Source organism: Numenius arquata, chromosome Z (genome assembly GCF_964106895.1).
Source record: "Numenius arquata chromosome Z, bNumArq3.hap1.1, whole genome shotgun sequence".
NCBI lineage: Eukaryota > Metazoa > Chordata > Aves > Charadriiformes > Scolopacidae > Numenius > Numenius arquata.
Genome location: NC_133616.1, coordinates 35,519,578 through 35,546,224, shown reverse-complemented (window position 1 = coordinate 35,546,224; position 26,647 = coordinate 35,519,578). Strand labels below are relative to the sequence as shown.

Here is a 26,647-nt window from a genome sequence, read left to right as displayed (position 1 = left end):
CATAAATACCAAACATACAGTGAAGAGATTAGTAAAAAAATAGTTTTGTCATTTTCCATCATGAAGTAATAAACCTGCTTGGAAGTTTTGATCACTGAAACACTAACAGCATTTAACAAGTAGCCAAAACACAAATATCCAGCTGGTGTCATAGAAATTTAACCACGAACAGGCAGCTGGGTGCACTGCTGGATTCCACTCAGAGGACTCATTCAGAAAGACGCATTAAATCAAGACCAGACACCGCTGTCCTGTGACAGCTCCTGGGAAGTAAAGTATATTTAAAATTTATATTTTAGTGTAACCTTTTTTTTCCATTTGTCATTTAAGTTGAATCATTCAATATGAACCAGGGCCAGAACACATAAACAGCAGCTTCTAATACAAATTCTTCTCCATTTTGTAGTTAAGCACACAATGCACTCAAGTCCCACACCTGGATTGTGGCCAGATTCTCTTTGCCTTATTGGAAGTATGGGACTGGCCCTTGCAAAATTTCTTAATCTGCAGGGACAGCAATTTTGAAATATATTTAACCATAACTTTTTACTGGAAAGAAGCAATGGGTGAAGGATAGCACACCAAGGCAGAATTAGTCTAATGAAAGAATAAATTCACATTTTGGCCACTCCCTTCTCCCTAGTGCTAAAGAAACAAACCTACCTGCCATGCATAAAAATTCCACCAATTGCCGCCTTAGAATTCAGTGTAAGGTGCCATCAAACAAGATGGCATAATTTCCAAGGGCTCCTTCCACCTCAGGAGAGAGGATTAAAAGCCTAACCCAAAACCCAGCAGTAGGCTCAGAACTCAAGCTGCCTGGTGGGTTTAACAGCCAGAGCAACAGGTTCACCCACACAGTTCATTGAATTCATTCTGGCTCATGTCAGTTTCAGTTGAAAATCCCAGGATCAACATAAGGATATGCAAGAAACTCCCCCAGTTTATTGCCTTCTGCATCATAATGGAGCATCCGAAAACAAATATCACAGAAGAAACAAGGATCCTCTGGTGCCAGACTGTCATCGTTGGTTACCCACCTGCGGGTTACAAAATACAAGTGTTCTCCATGTAAGTCCAACACGTTTGTGACAAACATCTCAACATTCTACTCAGAGCTGCGGATGACAGCAACAAACATCAGTATTAACGTTATACTGACCAGGTACTACCTCTACTGCTTATCTCCCACTCCAGGCATACAACACTTTTCCAAACTCCACACCCATTCCATGTCAATCCCAGCTGCTATCTTACACTGCCACAGCAGCATTTCCTGAGGAACTCCTCAAACTGGTGTAGCAGGTACAGTGCACAACAAGAAAAAGATTTTAAAAATTCACAGGAATCCTCTGTCCTCCATATAGTCATTTTAAGTCATAAAAGATAAATCTCATTTTCCCTTAAGATAAGAAACCATGATATAGAGCAGACACGTGACTGACCCAAACTACTTGGAGTAATACCCAAATCCATTTACAAGTCTAAAGGAAGGCCTGGATGATGCAGACAAGACAAGGAGAGGATTGCGGCTCACTCCAACAAGCACTGAAGTTAACATGAATACAGCTGCCAGTACAAAGAGGGCCTGCCATGTCAACAAGCAATTAATTTATGGTAGCACTCAAGAGGCCATGTCAGCTCAAGGCCTCTAGTGATTAAAGATGCTATCGGCACAGATTAGAACATGCAGGACAGCCAGACAAATCAGTTCAGCTATCCATGGTTTAGCATCTCCCCATTTAAGCTTAGTGCTTAATCCTGGTTTTAATTTAATGCATTTACATCACCTCTGGTAATGCCCTCCCCATCCCATCTTTCCCCCATATTGACCCTTTGGCTCCACCCCCCCTTATGCCTCACAGATTATAGTCACTTGTGAAGGCATCCTAGGGGCTCTGCTAGGAACACTAGGATGGGCTCCCACCACAAGCAGAATTGGCTCTTTGCCTGATTCCAGAGAGGTCTAAGGCCAAACAAGCAAGATAACAAGGACACAGCTGCTGTGTCAAATTGAGGCTGAGAGTGTAAGCTGGGCTTGGGGGGAAACAAGGGCAGTGGGTATTTTTGTAAATAAATCATTCAGACCTATAAAACCAGGAAGCCTAGCCTAGTCTGCAGAACTCCTTTAGAGAAATTTCTACTATGTCTACTGAAAGGCTTTCTCATGTCTAAGTAAACAGCACTAAAGTGTATAATAAAGAGCTCTGAATGCACATTCTGCTCTCTTAACTGCAGCAAATCTGTGCATCACAAAAAGTTCCTTCAAGTACAGCTGCAAAGCACAAAGTTTTCAAGTAGAGGTTATGAGTTTACTTGTGGGGAAAGCTACATGCCTTTTAAAAATCTCTCGATTTTACTATATTAAAGTTCAGACAATCCATACTTCCCTCTTCTTAGATGCTAGATTTAATGAAAACTCTGTGCAACTTCTGGCAAATGAATTTGAATCATGTCTTGTTATAGGGGAAAAATGCAGCGTTTTCCCCCAGAAGTAAGGTTTTCAAAAGTATTTGATCAAGACCCAAACTCAATGTATGCAAAAGAACTGGAGCCAAATAATTAACCTCTTCATCATTTCAGTTCTTTTGATCATCCTGAGTTATCATCTCCATATGAATGCTACCTGCAGGAGGCCTTTTCCTAGGGAGAGAGAGGACAACTGCCTGAAGGGTAAGATTTCAGAATTCTTGCATGAAGATTGTTCACACACCTTATCAAATGCATACAGATCTTTGATTTATTTTTTTTTTTTAAAGTTAGTAGCAGCACCTACAAAGACTTATTTAAGAAGGCAACTTAAAAGGATCAAGAATGTAGCATACCTGGCTGTGTACATTTTGCACACAAAGCATTTTCTGGTACATAACCAGTGTTTCTTGATTAGCAAGGGATAGAGGTTCCTGTCCAGGCAGTCATCATGATGAATGAGCCTTGAGGGAAATAAATAAATACATAAAATACAATAAAGACTCGGCCACGCTGGAATTTATCTTAACATAAACATGGACACTGAAGATAAAGCATGATTTAAATTCCTGTGTAAACTATGACTAGACTTTTGCTTAGCATTTCTTAACACAGATGAAAGACCTGGAGATAGACTTCTAGTTGCACCATCCGTGGATTTTATGGTCAGGAGTAAATTCAGTTTGTGTAGTAACTCAGAAGTTTTCAGACCATCTACTTTAGATGGTCTTTTCAAAGCTTTTATGTCCTACATAGACTAACAGGCAAAAACATCACCCGGTGAATGTTCAGAGGCTCATTATCCTGAGATCATCTACTTGCAAGTTCTATGCCCTTCTTTGGGTTGTATTCCTCTTGGGAGGCACCATTTATTAACAATGCGTAGGTATGTCGGTCTTCTGGGAACTGAAAATGATCGGTCACCCGCTACAACCAGAGGAGTGCTCTCTCTATCCATTATGCACTGAGCAGAGCATACACAATAGTTCTACTGTTGATGTAGTTGCCACCTCACAGCCACCATCACCTCCTCCTCCTTTTCCTTCCCTGTCCACCCCAGCCCGCTATTTTCACTCCTCTGTTCTCTTTTCAGTTTCTACCCCTCAGCACCAAGTCTAAACTAACAAGTCCAGTTGACTCCAGCCAGAAGCATTGTTCTGCTCCCTGGTGCTACAGAATCAGTATGTCAAACTACCACACACTGTCTCTGCACAGAAAGAGCTGTGCACTGTGGGTGCCATTCCTCACATACAACAGTCTTGCCATGCTAATTAGAAAGCAGTCTTTCTATGGAGACAAATCATTAAAAAAAAATATGCAAGGGAGACTACTTTCTTCCAAGAGCAGTAACTTACCTTATATCTGTGATGATAATGATGTGCTCGCAGTTCCCTTGGTGGCAGAAAAGGTAAGGAAAGCCAATTTTGAGGGACAAATCATTAAAAGTGTAGTCCTCCATTTTAACTGACTGAAGATTTCCATAGCCTCTGTCACGAGATTCTGACCACTCAATAATTGTTCTGAAAACAGAAAGGTCATCAGTATAGCAATATTAAAAACTAAATGCACAGAAAAGGAAAGCCTTACAGCACATGCAAAACTCTTCACTGGGATACAGTTAAAAAGGAAATCAGTATTTTAGTAATTCAAGTTATCAGCAGGTCATTTTTGCTCCCTTGGTCAGTAACTTTGTTTCATAGTATTAAAAAGCTTTTTTTATTTGTGCCAAAGAGAAACGCAAAGATGACAACTGCACTGTTACATTTCCATAATTTAGTACTGGAAGGGCACTGGCAACTGCTGCAATTAATTCTTGGCTTTTCAGCACACTCCTACATATGAGGCATTTCATTTCTACAAACTGCATATGCAAGCCCTTCCCATGAACATTATTCTTGCTCACAGCCAGAAAGAGAATGAGCAAAATAATTAATTTCTCTGAAGTCACACACCAAGTCTAGCATAACAACAGAGTCCGAATTCACAGCTCTTCCATACCATCCATTTTAACATCTTGATCTCCTAAAACTCACTAGTGTGTCAGCAAGTCCATGCTTCTATAAAATAAACTACTATGTATATTTTAAATGGATATGACTTGTGCTCAACCAGTGTGACCTCCAGTTCCAAACAAGAGACACCTGAAACTCTTGGCAACGTCATCTCAGATTTCTTTTCCCAACAGCCACACAGTTCCTTTGTTAACTTCCCATGAAGGCACTCAGCATATTTTCAAGACTGAGCAGAACAACTGACTTCCACACAGCTGAGCTTGTTGTCTTTCTGACCCATCTTCTACCTCACAGGCAAGTCTTCTGGTGGTCATCACAACTAGGGAGGGCACTTAAAAACCAGTACACGCGGGCACCTGGCACCTTCCACAGCAATCCCATCCCAACAGAGAAAAACGGGATTTGCAGGGAAAAAACGTATTCATCCCCTTTTCAGAAGGAAATTGAGTGGAAGGAATAAGTAAAGCAAGTAAATTTAAACTTCTATGTAAAAATCAATTCAACATGAAAAGATAGTACATAAAGTCCATTCTAGTGTCATACACTAGACATTCCAGTCTTTAAAACACCACAAATCACAAGCAAAATGAAATAAATTTCCTGTCCCTTAAGGTTTTCCTTACTCAACGTCTCCAAATACTGTACCTGCTCAGATCTCTGCACTCTGGATATCGTCTATCATTGTAAAAGATGCCTTCAAAATAAAAGAAAGCAGATTTGTAGAGATCCTGAGAGACAGACAGATAAGTCTGTATTAGTGTTATTAGGGATTAAACACCTTAAACAAGAACATTTCAAAAAACAAGCACTTTAGCTATCTAAATTATATTTGTATATATTGATGAATTGGGGGATGAGAGGCCGGAGAGCATCCCCATGGAAAGAGACCTGGGGGTTCTGATTGACGGCAAGTTGAACATGTGTCAACAGCGTGCCCTAATTCATATTGGGCAAAAGGGCCAACTGTGTCCTGGGGTGCATTAAGCACAGCATCACTAGCTGGTCAAGAGAGTTGTCTTAAATTGTGGGGCCCAGAGGTCCAGAACTACACACAGTACTCAAGGTGAGGCCGTACCAATGCTGAATACAGGTGGATAATCCCATCCTTTGACTGGCTGGTTGTGCTGTGTTTGATGCACCACAGGATGTGGTTTGCCCTCGTGGCTGCCAGGGCACACTGCTGACTGTCATTGGGCTTAATGTCAACCAGCACCCACAGATCCCTTTCTGTAGGGCTGCATTCCAGCCACTCCTCTCCCAGTATATACTTGTCCCTGGCGTTACTCCATCCTAGGTGCAGAATCCTGCATTTGCACTTGTTAAATTTCATCCCATTAATCACTGTCCAATGAAGAAACGGCAAAGAATAAAACCACAAAACCCAAAAGCAGCAGGAATGAAAGAGAAGTTAGGCCTATTTACGCCAATAAAATCCAAAAAGTCTCTCTTACTCTCTTTGTATCATCTGACAAGCTACACTTGTTTATTTAACCAACGAGAGCAGCAACTTGATCCTTTCACTCAGCCTGTGTACTCAAACTGCTCTTCTCTTGAAGTGAAAGCTGGCATCAACAGCTAACTTACACAGCCTCTTCCCTGCAGACTGTCAGAGCACCATTCTAATTTCAATCAGTCTCTAAGATCCTTAAATTAGCCAGAAGTTACTTTCCCTATTAGGAAAAGCTAACATACGTCTGGCAGGTCATGGTGCTGCTTCCTTCCTAGACTCAAAGGAAGAAAATTCTACTCCACTTATGGCTGATTACCTGTCTGCTGAAGCAACATCCAAATTTTATTGTGAAGACTCACCACTGAGCCTATACATCAGCGTAAGCTGTAAATTCACAATCATTGTGAGGAAATGAGGAAAACAAACAGAATGAATGCACACCAATCATTAACAGCTCCTGCTGAGGACTAGGCATGGTGACATTCACGCACTTTGAGGAAATTACTGATGTGAGGAAGCCTAATCTCAACGCTGTTGAGGCTGCGACAGCCTCACATGACTCCTCTGCAGGCCCAGGAGGAGAGTCTGAGAACTCTCTGATCTCTGAACTAATCAGCTAGTGCTTTACTAGATAGTGGTAGAAAGACTCTACTTTACATAAAGGAGAAGACTAGTATCTGGGAAGTCTTTCGGTCTCCTTAAATAAGAATGTGCCATCATCTACTCTGCACTGGTGAGGCCACAACTGGAGTATTGCATCCAGTTCTGGGCTCCCCAATTCAAGAGGGATAGGGAACTACTGGAAAGAGTCCAGCAAAGGGCAACAAAGATGATTCAAGGATTGGAGCATCTCCCTTATGAAGAAAGGCTAAGAGAGCTGGGACTCTTTAGTCTGGAGAAGAGAAGGCTGAGGGGAGACCTTGTTAATGCCTATAAGTATCTCAAGGGTGGGTTGAAGGAGGAGGGAGCCAGACTCTTTTCAGTGGTTCCCAGTGACAGGACGAGGGGCAACGGGCACAAGCTGGAACATAGGAGGTTCCACTCGAATATGAGAAAGAATTTCTTCACGGTGAGGGTGACAGAGCCCTGGAACAGGCTGCCCAGGGAGGTTGTGGAGTCCCCTTCTTTGGAGATTTTCAAGACCCGCCTGGATGCAGTCCTGAGTAGCATTCTCTAAGCAATCCTGCTTCGGCAGGGGAGTTGGACTAGATGATCTTTACGGTCCCTTCCAACTCTAAAAAAATTCAGTGAAAATTCAGTGAAATCTTTTCACCACTGTGTATACAAATATATAACATCCTCTGGTTTCTCTCAGACTGTATGGCACATGTTATTTGATTTCTATTATATTTATAATATACTATATTATATACTATATTATCAATATATTATATATATTATCAATATATTATATATATTATTATATATATTATATATATTATTATATATATAATATATATATATTATATATATCAATATATAATATTGGCAGAACAGCTGGGCCTTAAGGGTGATAATCAGTGGAACAAAGTCTAGTTGGAGGCCCGTAACAAGCAGAGTACTCCAGGGGTCAATACATGGCCCAGCTCTGTTTAGCATCTTCATTAATGATCTAGATGATGAGACAGAGTGTACCCTCACCAAGTTTGCTGCTGACACAAAACTGGGAGAAGTGGCTGATATACCAGATGATTGTGCTACCACCCAGAAGGACCTCAACAAGCTGAAACTGGGTGAACAGGAACTTCATGAAGTTCAACAAAGAGAAGTGCAAGGTCCTGCACCTGGGGAGGAACAACCACATCCACCAATAAATGCTGGGGGGCCCTCAGCTAGAAAGCAGCTTGGCAGAAAAGGAGGTGGGGGGTCCTGGTGGACACCAAGTTGACCATCAGCCAGCAATGTGCCCTTGCAGCAAAGAAGGCAAATGATATCCTGTGCTGCATTAGGCAAAGTATTGCCAGCAGGTTGAGGAAGGTGATTCTTCCCTTCTACTCAGCATTACTGAGGCCGCACCTGGAGTCCTGTGTCCAATTCTGGGCTCCTCAGTACAAGACAGACATGGACATACTGGAAAGAGTCCCACAGTGGCTATGAAAACAAAGGACTGGAGCATCTCTCCTGTGACTGGTCAGCCTGGAAAGGAGAAGCTTCAGGCGGGGATCTTATTAACATATACAAATACTTCTAGGAAGGATGCAAAGGTGATGGAGCCAGGCTGTTTTCAGTGGTGCTCAGTGACAGGACTAAAGGCAATGGGCACAAACGAAACACAGGAGGTTCCCTCTGAACATCAGGAAACACTTTTCTTTGTGAGGGTGACCAAGAACTGGCACAGATTGCCCAGGGAGGTTGTGGAATCTCTAGCCTTGGAGATATCCAAAAGCTGTCTGGACACAGTCCTGGACAATTGGTTGTAGGTGGCCTTTCTTGAGCAAGGGGGGTTGCAACAGCTGACCTCCAGAGGTCCCTCCAACCTCAACCAGTCTGTGATATGATATGTATCTTATGTGTGATATAGTATCAAAACAATGCAGTTTCAGTATTTTCAATCAGAGTACTTTTTCTTTATTGACCCCTTTTGCAAATCCCCAGAGAACACCTGGCAATTGTAGGAGAGGGGAATAATCTTCATTCCTACTTCTGATCAGTTGCGAACACCAAAGCATTTAAGTTCTGAGGGGGATGGTCTACACTTAGCTTTCTATTACTTCTAGTATTTTAGAATATAGCTCAAAGTAGTCAGTCTACAGGGATACAACCATGCAAGAACTCACTGCTAGTGTTACTACTTTGCAGCGTTAGCATGAATGATGTGTTTCATGACACCGCACAAAATAGGTCAGCTTAGTTATGCCACCAGGAAGTATTTACTGGCAGTGCAACCCACAGGCAGAACCAATGCAGCTGAATTTAGTGCTGAAGAAAAAACAACAAAACAAAACAAAACTCTGCCTCCCTCTCTTCTGTATGTTTTCAAAGCTCCTACACATGTAGAGGGTTCCACATAGAAGATTTTACCTTGCTGATGTGCTCTGGTGCTTGATCTGGCTGATTGCTGAACTCACCACCTATCTGGAGGTCACTGACGCAGGAAATCGAGTCTCTCAGCTCGGTAAGCTTCTGGCTGCCCAGTACAAGGACTGTCTGATACGGTTTGTGATCTTTATGCTATGAAGAAAACAGCATACAAGCTTCAAATAAAAATCACTTGTCAGCATTGTACTGCTCTTGACAGTTCTATGATTCTATGATTCAGTTGACAGCTTGAGGTCATTAATGGCAGAATATGGCACATCACCTCCCTGTACCAGATTTTTAGCAGCATCTTGCCTCAGCCTCTCCTAACACTGCAATTTACTAGTTTTACTCAAACACTCAAAAGTCACATTTCCCACTGGAAAGTGCAGGAAAGACAGAAAGTCTGAACACACTTATCCCAAATCCAGAAAAAGTACTTTAGTCTTCATGTATTTAGTTTCAGATTTTGAGCTTATTGTGAAATCAATTAACTGCTGAGTAATTATTGTAAAAATTTCCAGAATAAAAGTCAGATTCTGAAAAAACCTTAAGAAGTTACCAGAGTTGAAAGGTTTACTATGCTCACTCAGTGGACTCACTGATTTTAACTAAGGAAGATTATTATGTGAGTAGGAAAGAGACATCAGAATACAACCTAGAGAATTTAGTACCAACCTTCTGAAATATGACAGGATAGAAGATGTTCAGAGTTAAAAGTAGTTCTCCCTCCTCAACTAGATCTGTTGGATTGTCTGGCCTCTTTCCAATTGCATGTGACTCCTAGAAAAATAAATATATATATATATTTATTATATTGGCAATCACTTATGTATCATAGCACCTGGATAAAAGTCTGAGAAACTCTGTTCTAACTGTAACTCATTTTTGACTGTGTAGCCTTCTGAATTGATAACAGCCTACTTCCACCAAGATGGAAAGGTGAGAAACTGCTCTAATTACTGATTTCAAGCATTTTCCTTCATTCCTCAGCTCTGGAGAAGCTGAGGTGCTTTCAGTAAGTATGAGATAGCTGGCTACTCCTTGGCTACTGAGAGGCCCTGCATAAAGGAATTAAAGCCTGCTGCCACTCTGCCCTCATGGAACCCAGCTGCTACCAACTTCCATCACTTAATGCCTGGAAATGCTCTTTGAATGCTTTCACAGGTCAAGGGGGATTGCAACGCTCAACTTGAGAACAACTGACCTAGAAACCAGCCATAGGAAGAAGTATATGAAAATCAAGATTAGCACAACACTTCCTCTTATTAGGGAAGTTTGACATAGCTGAGGTCTCAATTTCTCCAAAATTCAAAACCAAAATCCAACATTGTCCTTGCCCCACTACTATGTTTCAGAAAAGAAAAGGAAGCATTTCCACTTTCCTTCCTATTTTGTGTTTAAGACATTGCTCAGCTGTGAGAACGAAGGAGGGCACTTTTTCTGTGGCAGTCAGTTTCCTCCTTTGTCAACAAATCAAGAGAGAATACTGCTGCACAAACACTTCCAACCAGCACCAAGTGTTCTTCAGATTTACTAACGCGAGCGTGTACTTTTGGGAAGCTTCAGTTCAGAGATACTTGTGCTCTGTCCCTTGCACCTCCCTTCTTCACACAACACATTGCAAGCTCACATTTCTTATTGCACTCATCCTGTTCTAGGACAGCGTGGTCCCACAGCTCTGACACAGAAACAAGTTATCACAGCTTGCTTAAAGGATGCAGTAACTGATCATGTGCTCATTCTTCAGAAACAGAAATAAGACACCACTCATTGAAACCCTTTATGAAGATTTCTATTGCAAATATTTTCTCTGATATACCGTAGGCTAAGACCCCAGCACGGTTGTTGCATCTCAACTGATACGTGCTGTTTATATCATGTGCCTGAGCCTCTGGACAGTTGAAACAAGATCACTCATGACAGACCAGGAAAAAATGTTTATCAGTCACAAGTGAGGGTCCTTCCTCACTACACCTCTGTCCCTAATTTTTACAGTAGTTCATGGGTTGCTTTTTCAAGCCACAGACTCCAGCACTGCAAAATTTATAAACTTTAAGATTTCTTCACAATCATTAAAGTCCTAAACAGGAAAACTTTAAAAAGAGGTACTAAACACAGTTAAAGGAATTCCAAAATGGCTTTTGAGGGACTGATCACTATAGTCCTGGCTCCTGACAGCTCAGAATGGCTGAGAAACTTGGGTTACAAAGCTCAGAATTAGGAACTTACTGACACTATGCTCCTACTGTCTTCCTCTTTAAGCCATGCAGAAACTAGCTCACAGTCATTTACACGCTAAAACTTAGAGTCCACAACAGGACTTCAGGAGCAAAAACATTATGCATTTTGTCTAGGTCTGCAGTAAGTTCACATGATGCTCAGTATGCTTGATCCGCTACGCAATACTTTAGTAGCAGCCAAATAAAAGTGGTAACGAGCTGGAGCTCCTCCTTACTACATTTGGCAGTAACAGACTGTAAGAGCAGAGTTCCTGTCCTATCTTTCTATAAAATGTCCTTAATCATTACCGGCAACCTCATATCTGCAAACATTTAAAGTGCACACAGATTCATAGTGATTAAGAAGGCAACGAGAAGTTGGATTTTGTTTGTGCTGAACTCTCTTGAGATCCTACGAAATGACAGGGAACTTACCATCTCATAGGCAAGAGTTTCTTGTCTGCAAGCGCGATCCACAACAATTGTTTCTTCTCTCCTCTCTAATGCCTTCTTTCTAATTCTGAGGGGCAGGAACACAGGACAAAATTTCATTCAACAACTTCCACAGAGAATCCCTAGGTGTATTTTTAAACAACACGAGCTACTACAGTGCAGCTTTCAAAGAGCAGGGTTTCTGGCTATCTTAGCACGACAAACTTACAATACTTGTCTCCTGACTCCCATAAAACTTGGTAGTACACAGGTGGGCTTGTGGATTTCAGACTGTATTTTTCTTTCCCCTAATATGCAAATTACATATTGTCTGAAGAGGTTCTCCTAGGAAGAACACTTTGGTACCTTTGAGGAACCTGTTTCAACTATCCCTCCCACTTCAGAGAAACTTAATTCATGTTCAAGAAAAAAAACCCATGAAAAAACCCACAAATATTCTCAACCCCATGACCAGAGACTTCTCCATAAACAACTTCAGTATCATTTGATGAAGGAAGATTATCAAACATAGAATATCTACTAAAATACATGTATTTAACCACTGCAAGAATAAAAAATCCTTTTTAACTTCTGGGAAAAGACAATTTACCCTCCAGACCTTCCTGAAGGTTTTCAGTAACAATTAGACTTAACACTGATCACAGTCTTAACACATTTCTCATGTTAAGACTGAAACTGTGCAAACTGAAATTCAAGTACAGCAAAGGCCCAAACCAACCAACTATGAGTTCAAAGTTCACCGACAGAAACTGAACACATTGCCCAGCCTCTGAAATCCACATGTAGTATCTTTATAGATACGCACTAGCAGTATCTTTATAGAATTCTATAAAGAATGGGTTCAGATAAAGAGGTACATGGCTACAACTTCAGTACTTACGCTTTGGCTGGTACAATGTGACTGTGGGTTACTAGAGGTAAGAACTACAGACTTATTTGACGAGGCTTTGGAGAAACCTCCCACACACCATTATGAGAAGTACCCCGTGCGCTCCAAATTTAGGTACTAGTTCAAAAGTACCTAGGTCCAGAAATCCTAAATTCATCCAATAAGAAAGATGGCAAATTCTGTGTACCTCAATAAAAAAACTCCTAAGTAACATTCAAGCAGAAGGCTCATACCAATTACCCTATCATAAGCTGGTGTTTCTGTCCTGAGAGTATTTCTGGACACTACTTCAGAAAGTACTCTATTGCCTGGAAAGGGAACAAGCAGCCAGCCAGGCTTTTGTGGTTGTTTTCCACCCCACCCCACATCAGGGTACCGTGACAAGATACTGAATGTAACAACATACCGAAGAGTTACAAGACTGCTATCTTCAGGAATAACATCTGGGTCCTTTTCTTTATCAGAAGACATTAACATATCAATGCTAGGACAACAAAGAAAATAACTATTATACATTTTTTCACACTTACTTCGTAATGAAAAATCAGTTAAGCTAGTCTTAAAAGGAACAAAGACAGCAAAATGTGAATAAACAAGATACAGCCTGCATAGCCTAAATTAGAGGAAAAGGGCAGTATGATTCTTAAGATAAAGAACCAGAAGACAAAGAGCACTGGAATTTATATCTGGCTTTCACAGAGATTGGGTAAATTTTATCTTTATTTTGCATTCTGCCTAATGGAGCATAGCTGCCTAGAGAGGTTTAACAAGATCCATTCAAAATGTGCGTCCAATACTTTTTATAAACTAAAAAGGCCACTTGACTTTTTCAACTGTCATCCACCTACTCTGATTTTCTAATGATGTATCACAAAATAGATTCAATCAAAAAGAATCATCAACGTGTATGGCAAAGCTAACTCCCCCCCCCAGGTACAAACATAGGCAAGCCACCACATTTACACGAGATGTCATTGCTGTTTTAAGGTATTAATCTATGCCACATTTCTTCCAGTGGGAGTAAGACACCACTTCTGCTAGAAGCGACAGGCTCATTCTTCCTTGTATCCTTCTTCCCATCTGCAGACCCTTTTCAGCCTGACTCTTCTTGTGTTTGCACAGAATCCAAAGTGAAGCTAACCATAGTTTTTTGCTGTAGTGCAAGTCACTGCAGGATGTGGGAAGGAAAAGTGGAACTGCTTTTGGCTGCAGCAATGATTTAAACTGAATGTTAGGTTTTCATAACATGAATGAGGATGTAATTTCTCATAAGCACACCACAAAAATTGAATCCTGTGGGATACCATATCCGCTCCCTGCCATTCCACAATCAGACCAAACAATCTATCTGAAGGCATCAGATTAGACACTATAATAGTATCAAATACCTTTTTAGAAACATATAGAATAATGCTGACTCAAAGACAGTAATAATTTTGCATTCATCACAAAAGACTTTTATCTAACTTAAAAATAGTCTGAGAAAATATTATTTAAAACAGAGAAATATCACCCGCTTTGAATCTGACTTTATCTCTTTTGTCTACCGTTTGCAGACTACATAAAGGCAGGGTTTATACTACTGCCTAAGTCCACTGCCAAAGGCCATGTGCAGTTTGAATCCCAGTAAACTCTTGTGCAAACCTATGTGTTTATGGGACAACCAACCATTGGCGAAGTCCAGGAAAAATTTTTGGAGTGTGCCATTTATTCTCAATATAATTTATTATTTGATTGTATGTATTATTTTCCAGTAAAATCTTATACCGTTCCCCATAATCTGATAATGCTCCCCATGTCAACAATATTAAGCCAGATAATACTATCACTGCAGTAATGAATAAGCCTTTAGAGTGGAACTGCACAAGAATATACAATAATTGAGACACAGAAGTCTGGAATCAACTGTTATCAGCTGACAATAAGCGAAACTCAGAGACAAAATTTTGGTTGTGAGTAGATGGCCTAGTTCTAATAAAGTTCAGTAAAGTCACTCTGTATTAAAGATAATTTGAATTTAGTATTGTTTAGTTAGTTTCTTACCACCCAGCAGTACACAAAGAGTTTTAACCTTCCTGTCTTAAAGATTTCATCCCAAATAGAAAACTGTTCTTTTTAAGTTACTGAGAAAGGGGGTTCCTTCCAAAGCACTATTTTAAGGAAAACTATGCAGGAATTAGGTACAACCTCTTGGAAAGAGAATCAACCTTACCCTTAGATTCCTACTTGAGGAAGCAGCAGCAGAGACAACTGAGTAAGTCCTGTATCAAGTGCAGACTGAACCACTGCCGGGGAACAGTAATTTAACTGACAAAAAGGAGGAGAACAGCATTTTGGGGGACACAAAGCAAGCATTAGCCTTTTAGATGGGACTGTTCTCCATTCAGCATAGATGAGCATTATGAATAGCCTACCTAATGAAGAAATTCATAGCCCCTAAAAGGTAAAGCAATTCACAACTGACCCTTCTGTGGAAGAAACACCCTACCTGCATGACCAGACTATTTATCTAAGTCTTCCTGCACACTGATCAGTGACCCCATTGACTAAAAAGCCCCAGGCCACTTGAAGACCTGCCATTTTGAAGAAATGACTGTGTACTTTACGCTTTAAACGCCACACATGTTATTTGCAGGATCTGAAAATGTCTATTACCTACTATTGTGAAGTTTCACCTACATCAAAAGTGACAGTTTTCTATTTCCCTTCTATGTATAGGTATGATATCAGAACTCACCCACAATACTTGTGCATTCACTCCCTCCCACAGCTCTAAGCCAGGGATTCACACCAGGGCTGTGGTATCCACACCATGCCTACTAACCACCAGCTGCAGGACAAATCTAACATTCCCCAGAAAGCAGCACCAAGCAGACACCGCATAAAGTAGCTGGCTTGCTTCCTCTTTTTCCTTTTAAAGACAGAAAGGTGGCTAGTAAAAGAGAAACTGCCACTGAATCCCTGACAAGTTCCGTGGACCATTGTGAGCCCACTTGCCACTTCTCACTCCTGGAAAGTCAGAAACCCTCGATTTCTAAAGGGATGTTACAGGCAGATCACCTTTTTAGGTTTTTTCAGTCAGACTAATAATTCGTGACATATGTCATTGTATCCCGTGCACTGAAGCCTTGAAAGGCTTTGCTGTATGACCCTTCACACAGACACACTGGAGCTTCTCCTGAGTAACTCCACTGCAGCCAGTGGAACCACATCACTAATATTTAGTCCATGGCCCTGAGGAAACCAGGCTTTACAAATGGAGACTATATGATAATCCCTCCAGAAGGTAAGGCTAAGTAGTCAGTGTCATATACCTAACAGGCGAAAGTGCAGGCAATACCAAGTTTGCGCGAGGCACGCCTCACTCCTGATAGCCACAAGCATGGGATTCCACCATGTCCCCACACAGAATATTCCCTGCACGCAAAACAAATACACTCGGTGCACTCAGGTACTGTAGAGGGGAAAACGCTGGCCATAATGTTTAATGGACACTGAGGTGAACTGTAGGAGAGTGATGAGGAACAACAGTTGAAAGTCTAACTTGAAAAAAGCATGCAAAGTGTTATATGAAATTTATGTCCCCTAGAAAGATATTTTAAGGTTGTTAGAAATAAAAAGGCCAATGGCAAGTCTGTGGAAATTTGGACATGGAAATAGAGATCAGTGAAGCCTATAATTACCGTGACTTTACTTTTCTCAGAATATTCTGGCAGCATGAGCTTTCTCTATTTTAGAAATTAGAAGATGCTTTAGTATTTTGGCTGATAATTTCATAGTATGTAGATACAGTGCTTATATTACTCTTTATATTGCATATATTTTAAGGGCAGTACTTTCATCACCTTTGAGACACTAATACTACAAGATGCTAAATACTAATACGTTAAGAAGCTAATGCTAGCTTAATGCAGCTTTATAACACGTCCCTAGAGATATTTACAACTACCCCTACTAATAAAACGAAAGGTGAATCAGGGCTGAAGCGGAATAAGGTACCTGTAAGCCTCACCTTCCTTGACCTACCTAAAACCCAGATTGATTTGAGTCTTAGCCTGCCCTACAGGTACACAACAAATCACTCAGAAAGCAAAACAGAGTAACATGACTTAGCATCTCTACTATTCAAGCACTTCAATCGCTCAAACATCAATAATGAAACACAAGGTGAACTTCTTTGCTCACAGACCGCTTAGGCATTTCAACAAAACTTAAAACTTTACCCTCCTGACACCTTGGTCATTTAAGGGAACTACTGAAGGAATCTCCTAGCTAAGGGCACCATTTTTACACCTGTTTAAAATCTGATGAAAACCCAAGTGATCTCTACAATGATTGTCTGTATACAACTTGAGCAGTAGGCAAAGCACTCTTACCAAGTCAAATTCAAGTGAATGAAGGTGGAAATTTTTTTCCTGCATTCCTTTCACAGGAATTTATTTCAGGGAGAAAATAGAAGAAAAGGGGAAAAAAAGTCAACCACAACACACTGAGATACTGGAGTTAAACAGCATTTAAACACTGTATCATTTCTCCTCACAAGAAGACTCTAAATCATCAAGAATACTTAAACATACACTGTCATTATATTCTAAAAATGATTTAACCATGGATATTGAAAAACTTCATCCTGAGCCTATGAAAGATTCTCTTAACCTGTTACTATTTTAAAGATAGATATAGGACAAGTATCCACATCTTCCCATCTGTCTTCTACCCAAAGGAAATCTCCTTAACTTGCCAGAAGTGCCCTTACAAGTAGTTCACAGTCAGAAAAATCTGTGTTTATATCCAGGATGTGTTCATTTCAGTGCCTAGAAAACTGTATTTACACCAATGTGACCTCAAGGCACCACAGAACAGATCTACTCTAGTGTATTCACCTCTTCTCAAGGGAGGAACACCAATAGCTCAGAGCATGCCAGTGAAAGTGATCAGAGGTAGTGATTTGAGGTTGGCCAACATTAAGGAGAGACTCAAGAGGCTAGGACTATTTAATTTAAAAGCAAAAGCACAGGGAGATTAAGGATTGGGATTTCCAGCCTGCACAGGGGAAAGGTCACACCAGGATGTGCAGGTTTATCTTCATTCTCCTGCAAAGCCAACAAGCAGCTGCCAGATGATCCGTCCTCTCCCCATCACAGATTGCCTGTCCTTTTTGCCTTCCCAGGCCTTTTCACTACACAGCACCACTTTCCACAGTACAGCCAGCACTGCTCTGTATCACCAGCAAATGCAGACAGCATATGAAATGTAGTGGTTGTAAACTGAAGAAAGCAGAACAGAAAGGAAAAAAAAACAACACTAGAATCAATGAAGGGAGAAAATAAAAAAAAGCATAAAAAATCTGCTTGGAATTTAAGTGAAAATAGCAATAGACAGGCTCAAGCAACAGGGTCACTGCAGAGAATAAACCACAATATAGGAGCAATCAGAGACTACACCTGCACTGGGAAAACTTACAGAATAATTCCCACTGCTGCCGCCACACCAGAAAACTTTTTTAGTATGTTTTAAGTAGTAACATCAGCCTCTACTTTTACTAAGCCTAGTAATTGTAAAAAATTGTCCTAGTAACCATAACCACGACAGCTGAAGTAAAGCATTGTTTTAGTTAAGCTAGCATTAGAAAAAGTGAGAATGGCTACTGGCAAGGCAAGATATAATCCAGTAAGTGCTGATTTCTTCCTGCTTAAAAATGCCCCTAAAAGTCTTGACTTCTGAATGGTTCATTTAGCTCTCATCGTTACACACAAGACTTACACAGGTATATTTTGGCTCAGACAATAAACTCCGTGCACCTGGGCTCCTATTCCTATTCTGTTTGTTCCTTGCCTTTTACTAAAGCAACAAATGTTCCTACCTTGCTCTTCCCGCTTCCTGAGGTATGATCATTTGGTTCCTACCTTCCTCTGAGGTCTCATCATTTAAACAAGCAGTACTTACCAAATTAACTTTGTCCAGTTAATGACTTTATCTCAAATAACATTGCTAATGTCATTTTTGCTGTCATGTTATCCCCATAATTTGGGGTATAACTCTGAAAACATTAGAAGACATTAGCTCCTGACACACCACCTCCCTTTTTTTTTTTTATATACACATCTTGCATGCTGGGCACTGAAGGAAAAGCCATCAGTAAGAGCTCAAAATATAGTGCAATTCTTGCTACATTTACCAAATTATGCCTTCTGCATCACATCCAAGACTATGTTCATTCTATTCAGTGCATGGAAGTGAACAGTCTGCATCTTGCATTTCAAATGGCTCGTAAATATTTCTGTGCCTTTGAGGAAACAGTAACTGAAGGACACAACTTGCACAGATAACAAAAGACTCTGGCATGTCTTCCTTACTAATGAGCTACTGACAACCCATCAACCGTGATGCTTTTTGCAGTAACTACTGCCTGGGGTGAGTAGGACTCGGGAGGTGATCGTCCCCCTGTACTCAGCACTGGTGAGGTCCCACCTCGAGTACTGTGTCCAGTTTTGCCCCCTCTTACCACAAAAAAGACATTGAGGTGCTGGAGTGGGTCCAGGGAAGGGCAACGAAGCTGGTGAAGGGTCTGGAGAATAAGTCTTATGAGGAGTGGCTAAGAGAGCTGGGGTTGTTCAGCCTGGAGAAAAGGAGACTGAGGGGAGACCTTATCGCTCTGTACAACTACCTGAAAGGAGGCTGTAGAGAGGCGCGGGTCAGTCTCTTCTCCATACAAGTCACAGGCGATAGGAGAAGAGGAAATGGCCTCAAGTTGCACCAGGGGAGGTTCAGATCAGATATTAGGAAAAATTTTTACACTGAAAGGGTTATTAAGCATTGGAATGGGCTCCCCAGGGAAGTGGCTGAGGAACCATTGCTGGAGGTATTTAAAAGACATGTTGATGTAGTGCTTAGTGACATGGTTTAGTGATAGTTTTTTATCAAAGTTAGGCTGATGGTTGGACTAGGTGATCTTAAAGGTCCCTTCCAACGTAGACAATTCTATGATTCTATGAAATAAGGCCATTTCCACAGGTGTGTGATGATCCTCACTCTTCCCACGAGCTGAAAGCCTTCCAGCTCTAGCACTTTAGATCCTGCTGTCACAACCCCCGGATGGTTCTCTTCTTTTAACACTAGTTTGCAATTCACTGGTCTGCAAATCTCAGTGAAGTTACCAGTGCAAAACAAAAGAACATTTCTTCTTTCTCAGCCCCTGAGCCACCCAGGCTGCTTGGGCGAACAGCACTATCCCCCGTACAAAGAAGCACCTGCCTAGCTTTGACTTCACCACCAGCCCTGACAAACTAGAGGCTAAGGACCCAGACAATCTCAACAGACAGTGTGTGTTGTCAGAGCTCATCTAAATGATGCTGACTTAAAACAGCTGCCTGGCTCTTTTTCTTCATATAAGATATGCCTTTCATTTTGCAGCAGGGGCCCCCAGAAACCATGTACACATTCAGATACCTTAATTTTTACCTAACAAGCAACTAAGTATTATTGCTAAGTATTTACTTAACTAACTTGTTAAGTGCTGAACTTTTGTTCTTGAATTCAAGGCTGTAATATAAAAGTTTCTGCCAGCGGAGCATTAATCCTCGAGAACGCCGTTTTCCCTCACCAGTGCATATTTCCCCGGGAGATAAAGAACCCCGAAGGCACAGACTTGGGAAAAACAGTTCAGCAGTGGGGTTTTTTTGCCCGCGCACCCTGAGGAACCGCCGCAGCGTCCGCTCGATAGCACCTACTACCCCCGTGCCGGGGCGGCCTCCCTCTGCCCCAGCACCCAGCCAGGCCGAAACCTTCCCGCTAGGGCCGCAAATCCCCGCCTGGACAAACCCGGTGGTTCCAGCCCTTCTTTGGGCTGAGCAGCCCCGGCAGGACCCCCGGCTCTCGGCGGGGCTCCGCGGGCCGTTCCCCCCCGCCGGCCCCGCCACCACCTGCAAACGGCCCGCAGTTCGGCCGCCGTCTCCGCCGCACAGCCCAGCTCCGCCGCTACGGCCGCCTCCTCCTCCGCCTCGGCCGCCTCCGCCGCCAGCGAGAGGTCGGACGGCCCCAGCTGCTGCCGCCAGCAGCGGCCGAAGGCGCCGACAGGGAAGGCGCGCGTGTACAGCTCCGCCGCCTCGTAGTCCGGCGCCGAGCCCGCCGCCTCCACCGCCGCCATGGCCAGCGCGCAGCCCGCTGGGGCCTGTAGTCCCACCGCGGGACGACCGGTAACGGCCGCCCCGGAAACGCGTCACGGCGGCCTCAGGCCCGCGGGGAGGCTGCTGAGGTGGAGGAGGAGGTGGTGGGGCCGCCGGCCGGCGCGCTGCCGTTGCCTGACTGGTGATGGGAGCGCGGGTAATGGCGGGCAGGCCGCCGCCCCCAGCAGACGGTAGGGCCTGGGGGGCTGCGGGACCGGTGCCGGCCCCCCCCAGCCCGCGGGGAGCCGTGTGTGGCGGTCACGGGAGGGGAGAGCGGCTGCGCGGCTCCTTCTGCCATGCTGGGGGGTGACTGGCGCCGCGCGGTAAAAAATCCTAAAAAAAATAAAAAGTCATTAAAAATGCACCGTGTCCGTGGTTTTACAGCGGTACGAAGGCTTTCGTCCTGCTTCACTGAAAAATTGCATTTTTCTCTTAGCAAAGTGAAAACCTAATGCTTGCCAACCCTTTCTTTATTACATTAGGGTGTTTAGTAATACAATGAACAGGCTTCCTAAGAAAATTAAGTTCCGAAGAGAAAGATCTGGGGGTCCTGGTAGACAGCAAAATGGCAATGAGCAAGCAGTGTGCTCTTGCGGCCAGGAAGGCCAATGGAATCCCGGGCTGCATAGGGAAGAGTGTGGCCAGTAGGTCGAGGGAGATCATTCTCCCCCTCTACTCTGCACTGGTGAGGCCACAACTGGAATACTGCATCCAGTTCTGGGCTCCCCAATTCAAGAGGGACAGGGAACTACTGGAAAGAGTCCAGCGAAGGGCAACGAGGATGATTCAAGGATTGCAGCATGTCCCTTTTGAAGAAAGGCTAAGAGAGCGGGGACTCTTTAGCCTGGAGAAGAGAAGGCTGAGGGGAGACCTTATCAATGCTTATAAGTATCTGAAGGGTGGGTTGAAGGGTGGGTTGAAGGAGGAGGGAGCCAGATTCTTTTCAGTGGTTGCCAGTGAGAGGACGAGGGGCAACAGGCACAAGCTGGAACATAGGAGGTTCCACTCAAATATGAGAAGAAACTTCTTTACGGTGAGGGTGACAGAGCCCTGGAACAGGCTGCCCAGGGAGGTTGTGGAGTCCCCTTCTTTGGAGATTTTCAAGACCTGCCTGGATGCAGTCCTGAGTAACGTGCTCTGACATGCTCTGGGCAATCCTGCTTCGGCAGGGGAGTTGGACTAGATGATCTTTATGGTCCCTTCCAACTCTAAAAATTCAGTGAAATTCACTGAAAATTAACAGCTTAGTTCACTAGCAACGCTTATGCCGTTGCTTTAAACAGATTTCTCTGTTGGCTTCCACCTTGCTTCCTGGCCATATGGGATTAATGATTGAATTAAGGAATAGGGCTGAGTATGGCTTGAAGTATTTGCTTGACATAACTAAGCCACTCTTAGCATGAGCATGAGTTGGCAAATACTGTGAGTGTTTTGTTATTTAGGCACCTATGCATGTAGCCATTGTATAGGTGTGCCCAAATGTAACTTTGTAAGAGGAAATTTTCTGTGAGAACAGGATGCTGTAGGACAATGTAACCTTGTGGAAAGAACTTATCTCTGAGGACAGTGGGCCCCAAGACCAATGAGATATATAGAACCAGTCACTATGACAATGATTTATTGGAAATATAATGAATATGTTAATCAGTTCTTGGAAATCGCACAATTATGTATGTATAGTGTGTATATATGTTGTTAAACTAACTCTGCCTGGCACGCACATTTGGAGGAGCGATCCCCTGTGCGTCCAGCGCTGCAATAAAGAATAGCTGCTTAATAGTCATCCTGACTATTGAGTCCTGATTTCCGCCTTTCACGGCATCATGATGCACTCCCATTACTCCAGGAGCGATTTTTTGGGGATCATACCAATAATGCCGCAGTGAACAATTTTCTTGAACGTTCCCACGTGTTGGAGCACGTGGGAATGTCCCACTGGAGCAGTGCGACAAAGCTGCCACGAGCACAACCTGTTAAGAAAGAGGCAGAAGTAATTCTGGGTTGAGCTAACCTGATATACCTGTTGCATGTACCAGTTGGACCACAGCCTTCGCACTCGCTTCAAGCTTATTACTTCTTTAAATATGAAAATATCCTATTACTTCTTTAAATATGAAAATAATACTCAAAGAGAAGGTGTGTTCGCAGGTGGTTTGTTGCAGCAGAAGGTGAAGACAATGCCAGAAAGAGTTCCTGAAAGGAGATTGGGTTTTTGCAAGCTGTGTGGAAGGGGTAGGGTGCCAAGAGTAGAAGGTGGTCACGACATTTTGCTGCTGCTTTCACAAGGAAAGAGCATATTTTGCATCGTTCAGCAATAACAGCATGGCCTAAAGCCCTTATATCTCCCCCAGTTATATTTAGATGTGCACTGCGTTTGTGTGCTGAATTCTTTTATTAGCTCTCACTGGCTTTTGCCTCTTAATTGCAGTTATTATTCCTCATTATGGAAGTTTTGCTAAGCATCAGCCCATTTTTCCTGTAGTTATTGACAGTCTCCATTTCCTTCTTCGGCTACACCCTCTGCTTTCTTCATCCGTCACCTTTGCGCATCATGACACTCCCCAGCTTTGGAAGCGGCTCTGATTAAGGGCTGTTGCCTTCACTTCCTGTGTATCCTCCCTGAAACCTACTCATTGTTACATGATGGATTCTTATTCCAGTTTCCAAAACCATGCATGCCTTTTTATGTGTTTGTTGTTGTCTCCTCTGCTCTGTTTATGTTATGAACATACCCTTCCGCTTTGTGTACTTGCATCATTACCTGACATTTGAAAACACACCATTGCTTATGTGATATTGACACATCTAGGGTAGAAGCGACGGGACTGTATTGACCTAAGTGCAGTGTCGACATAAACATGTAGGAGCAATTTGGACCAAGAGTAGCAGGATTCTCTTCCAGAGAATCTTCCAGAAAACTGTCAGAGATTTATAGTGTTTCTAGAAAGGAAATAAGATTCTGCTTTCAAAAACCTTCTTTGGAAAATACAACCTGCCAAACTCTGTGGAAATCAGTGGGCTGGGTTTTTTTTTTGTCAGACCACGTGAAAACAACATCACAGAATTCCCCGGACAGTCAAGGCCAACCACATTGCTGTCACAGCAGGGAGCGTGGTTTGGAAGGGGCTGGAGACTGCTGTGCTGTAATTATTCATGCTGCTTGGGGTAATCCCCTTGGGCTTCTCAGTTAGATGTATGAATTCCCCTCACTGCCTCTTTTATCTTCCTTCTTCTTGATTTTGGAGTTCTTCTGTATTACTTAAAAACCCCCAATGTAAAGTATGTAAACCTCAAGCAGGAAGACAGGGTAAGTAGAAGCTCAAGGAGCAGCTAAGTTGAAAATACCAAAGCTGATAATTTTTAACCATGAATGGATAATATGTTTTCTGTTTCATTTCCAAACTTAAATACTAAGAAGTCACATACTTATAAAGCAACTCTGCTCAATCCAAATCCTCTTAAGAACAAAGAGAGCTATTTGTTTTTATAGCGTGGAATTAATATCTGCTCTTTCTATACTAGGCACAAGGCACATGGGCATTTCAAGGTTTCTAGAGGTACTTATTTTCTGTGCTGGAGAGACTTTAATAATTCAACATTAAAGCAATGAAGGATGTATGAAGAACTCAAGCAGTGTAAACCAGGCAGGTATTAAGCTAAATTCTTTACCAAAAGTGCTGAAATCCAAAGAGCTTTGAAAGTTAGAAGAGAAGTGGAGATAGGGCAAAAGACTGCTGAAAAACAAGCTAATAAAAGCAACCTACATGCAAGAGGAATGAAGAGAAATTTTAGCTAATGTACTACTGAAGTAGTACTGTATTTTGTTGTACTGGGGCATCCTGTGAGTTTAAGACTGATTTGCAGAGCTTACGTGTGCACAACTCCAGCTACAGTCAGTAAACACTGTGGATACATAACCATTCGGAAAAGCTGGTCCTAAATGGTCCAGGAAACGTAAGGCAAAGACATTAATTAAATCCTTTAGTTCCAGGCTAGTCTTTCACCACAAGAAACACCCTTCATTCCTGTCTTGATTCACACAGCCTCAGAAACACATAAATATTTGTCAAGGTAATCACGTTCCATAACAGTATTGAATAGTACTTGCTCTAAAAGATATAGGCTTAATATAATGACGTGGTAATGCTTATGAAAGGGTGGTTTTGTGGCTTAATCATAAATCAGACTTTATGCTGTCCTCAGCCCTGGCTCACATCACTAGATTTAGAACAGTCATTTTAAAGTACCCTGGGCTCCCACTTCAACCCAGAAAAATCACCATGCTCATCACTTGGGCTCCAATAGGAGCATCATGACACTAACGACATTGACGTTTGTAGGTAGTTTGAAAAACCTGGAGAATTGCTGTTGAGCATTATTTTTATTCAGTATTTTAGAATCAGTTCTGTCACCCATTACCTCAGTCTTGAGTTCTGTGGTACTTATGTACCTTGCTAAACAAGGAACGTTGTCACTGGTTTTTAAGCACTCACTGTCTCAGCACAGCAATTACAGAGATACAGAAAGGTTCCGGGGCTGTAATTTTAGGAGATGGGTCTTTAACAGCTGTCAGCTTTTTCTTAGCCATGTCCTGCACTGCAGGGCTTTGTTCTGAGGATGCAGCTGTCTTCTGGATGGCCGCACCCAAAGCACTGATCATTCCCATTTGAAAGTATTCCCCCAGTCCTTCTGGGGGAGTGTTTTTTAACTTGGCCTAAGCTAAGCCATAGCATTTATAGTACTATCTCACAGAGGGTTGCATCAGTACAGCCAGCCTGCTGTTCACCAAGGGTGGCAATGAATGGGAAGGCCCGGCAAAGTCTTGCCTCTCACTGCTTCCAAAATTCCCATGCTGATGAACAGTGGTCTGGGAGCATGACAATCTTTGCATCAAAGACTCGCGAAGGCAGCCACTAGCATCTTTTACTATTAGGCCTGAAAAGGAATGATCCATTCCCAAAATGTAGCTATAGGTGGGACAAAAAGTAGCTTTCTTTACTTTTGCAATAAAGTAAAATATTAATACACATTCGTACAATCGTAAAGGCACAGATCCTTATGTCTAAACAAATTACACAAAAAACTCTGCAGGCAATTTGAAAACTGTGTAACTAAAACATAATCCTCTCCAAAGACAGAAGTTAAACTGATTTTTTGCATCTCTCCCCAAATGTGAGAGAACTTCCCAAGGATAACATGTTATTTTGCCAGGATACAGGATGGGGGGGGGAGAGGGGGGAGGGGGAGGAGTTGCTATCACCCAAGGTACACAGAAACAATTTTTTTTAAGAAAAAAAAAGGGAAGGAAACATCCTGTGTTTGGTAATTTCTGAACTACTTCGTAGGTGAATATTACTTTTACATAACTCGAGTGAGAGTCAAATAAATGTAGGATGCTTTCATCTCTGAATGTTGAGCAGTCGGGATGATTGCCCTGAAGGGTTTCCATCTACCTCTAATTGCTTGCCATTGAAACAGCTGAAACTGGAAAAAGAAGACAAGCTTAAGACAAAGATGATGACAGGGATGCATGCGATCCAGACTACACCAAAGAGAGGTCTATTCTTCAGGCCTTAAATGTGCTGCCCCAAGTCATTCTGATGTTTTACAACTGAATTTGGGTATATAAGGTATATAAGGAACAAACAAAAAGTCAGACACAAAGCAGCAGTAGTATCACAGAGTAGACACCATCTACAGTTGCTGAGTATGTTACATGTTATTTTCAGTCATGCACAAGCACAACCATAAATAAAACTTTGGTCAGGAGCTCAAGCTGCTACAGTTGTACCAAACTTTTACTGCAGCAGAAATCTGCCAGCATTCTCATTTCAAAGCTGGTTTATACAGCAAAACGCTTCAACAATACAAAAATGCAAACTGTGAATGCTGTTTTCACTTTCAGCTTCTTTGGAAATTCATTATAAATATCATTCTTGGATTTGGGCATGCATTAGATTGTTTGCTTT

At 42.3% G+C, this 26,647-nt stretch overlaps 1 protein-coding gene across 1 annotated transcript; it reads right to left on the bottom strand.

Moving 5' to 3' along the window:
* Positions 1-272: 272 nt before the first annotated feature.
* On the bottom strand, positions 273-20,659 carry SNAPC3 (small nuclear RNA activating complex polypeptide 3). Its single transcript, XM_074166485.1, has 9 exons — positions 20,436-20,659; positions 12,920-12,997; positions 11,607-11,691; positions 9,628-9,732; positions 8,953-9,102; positions 5,127-5,209; positions 3,825-3,989; positions 2,826-2,933; positions 273-1,040 (listed from the first exon to the last, which is right to left on the bottom strand). Exons 1-9 carry the CDS (start codon positions 20,657-20,659, stop codon positions 893-895), a joined length of 1,146 nt encoding a protein of 381 aa, XP_074022586.1. The 3' UTR covers positions 273-892.
* Between the last annotated feature and the right edge of the window lie 5,988 nt (positions 20,660-26,647).

What these genes read in the sequence shown, in the direction of transcription:
- SNAPC3 (XM_074166485.1), bottom strand. Translation starts at nt 20,659, where the DNA reads ATGGCGGCGGTGGAGGCGGCGGGCTCGGCGCCGGACTACGAGGCGGCG. An exon ending in AAACTCTTGCCTATGAGATG is followed by an intron (nt 9,733 to 11,606) that starts GTAAGTTCCCTG and finishes TTATTTTTCTAG; the next exon opens with GAGTCACATGCAATTGGAAA. An exon ending in ATTATCATCACAGATATAAG is followed by an intron (nt 2,934 to 3,824) that starts GTAAGTTACTGC and finishes ATTTCCCTCAAG; the next exon opens with GCTCATTCATCATGATGACT.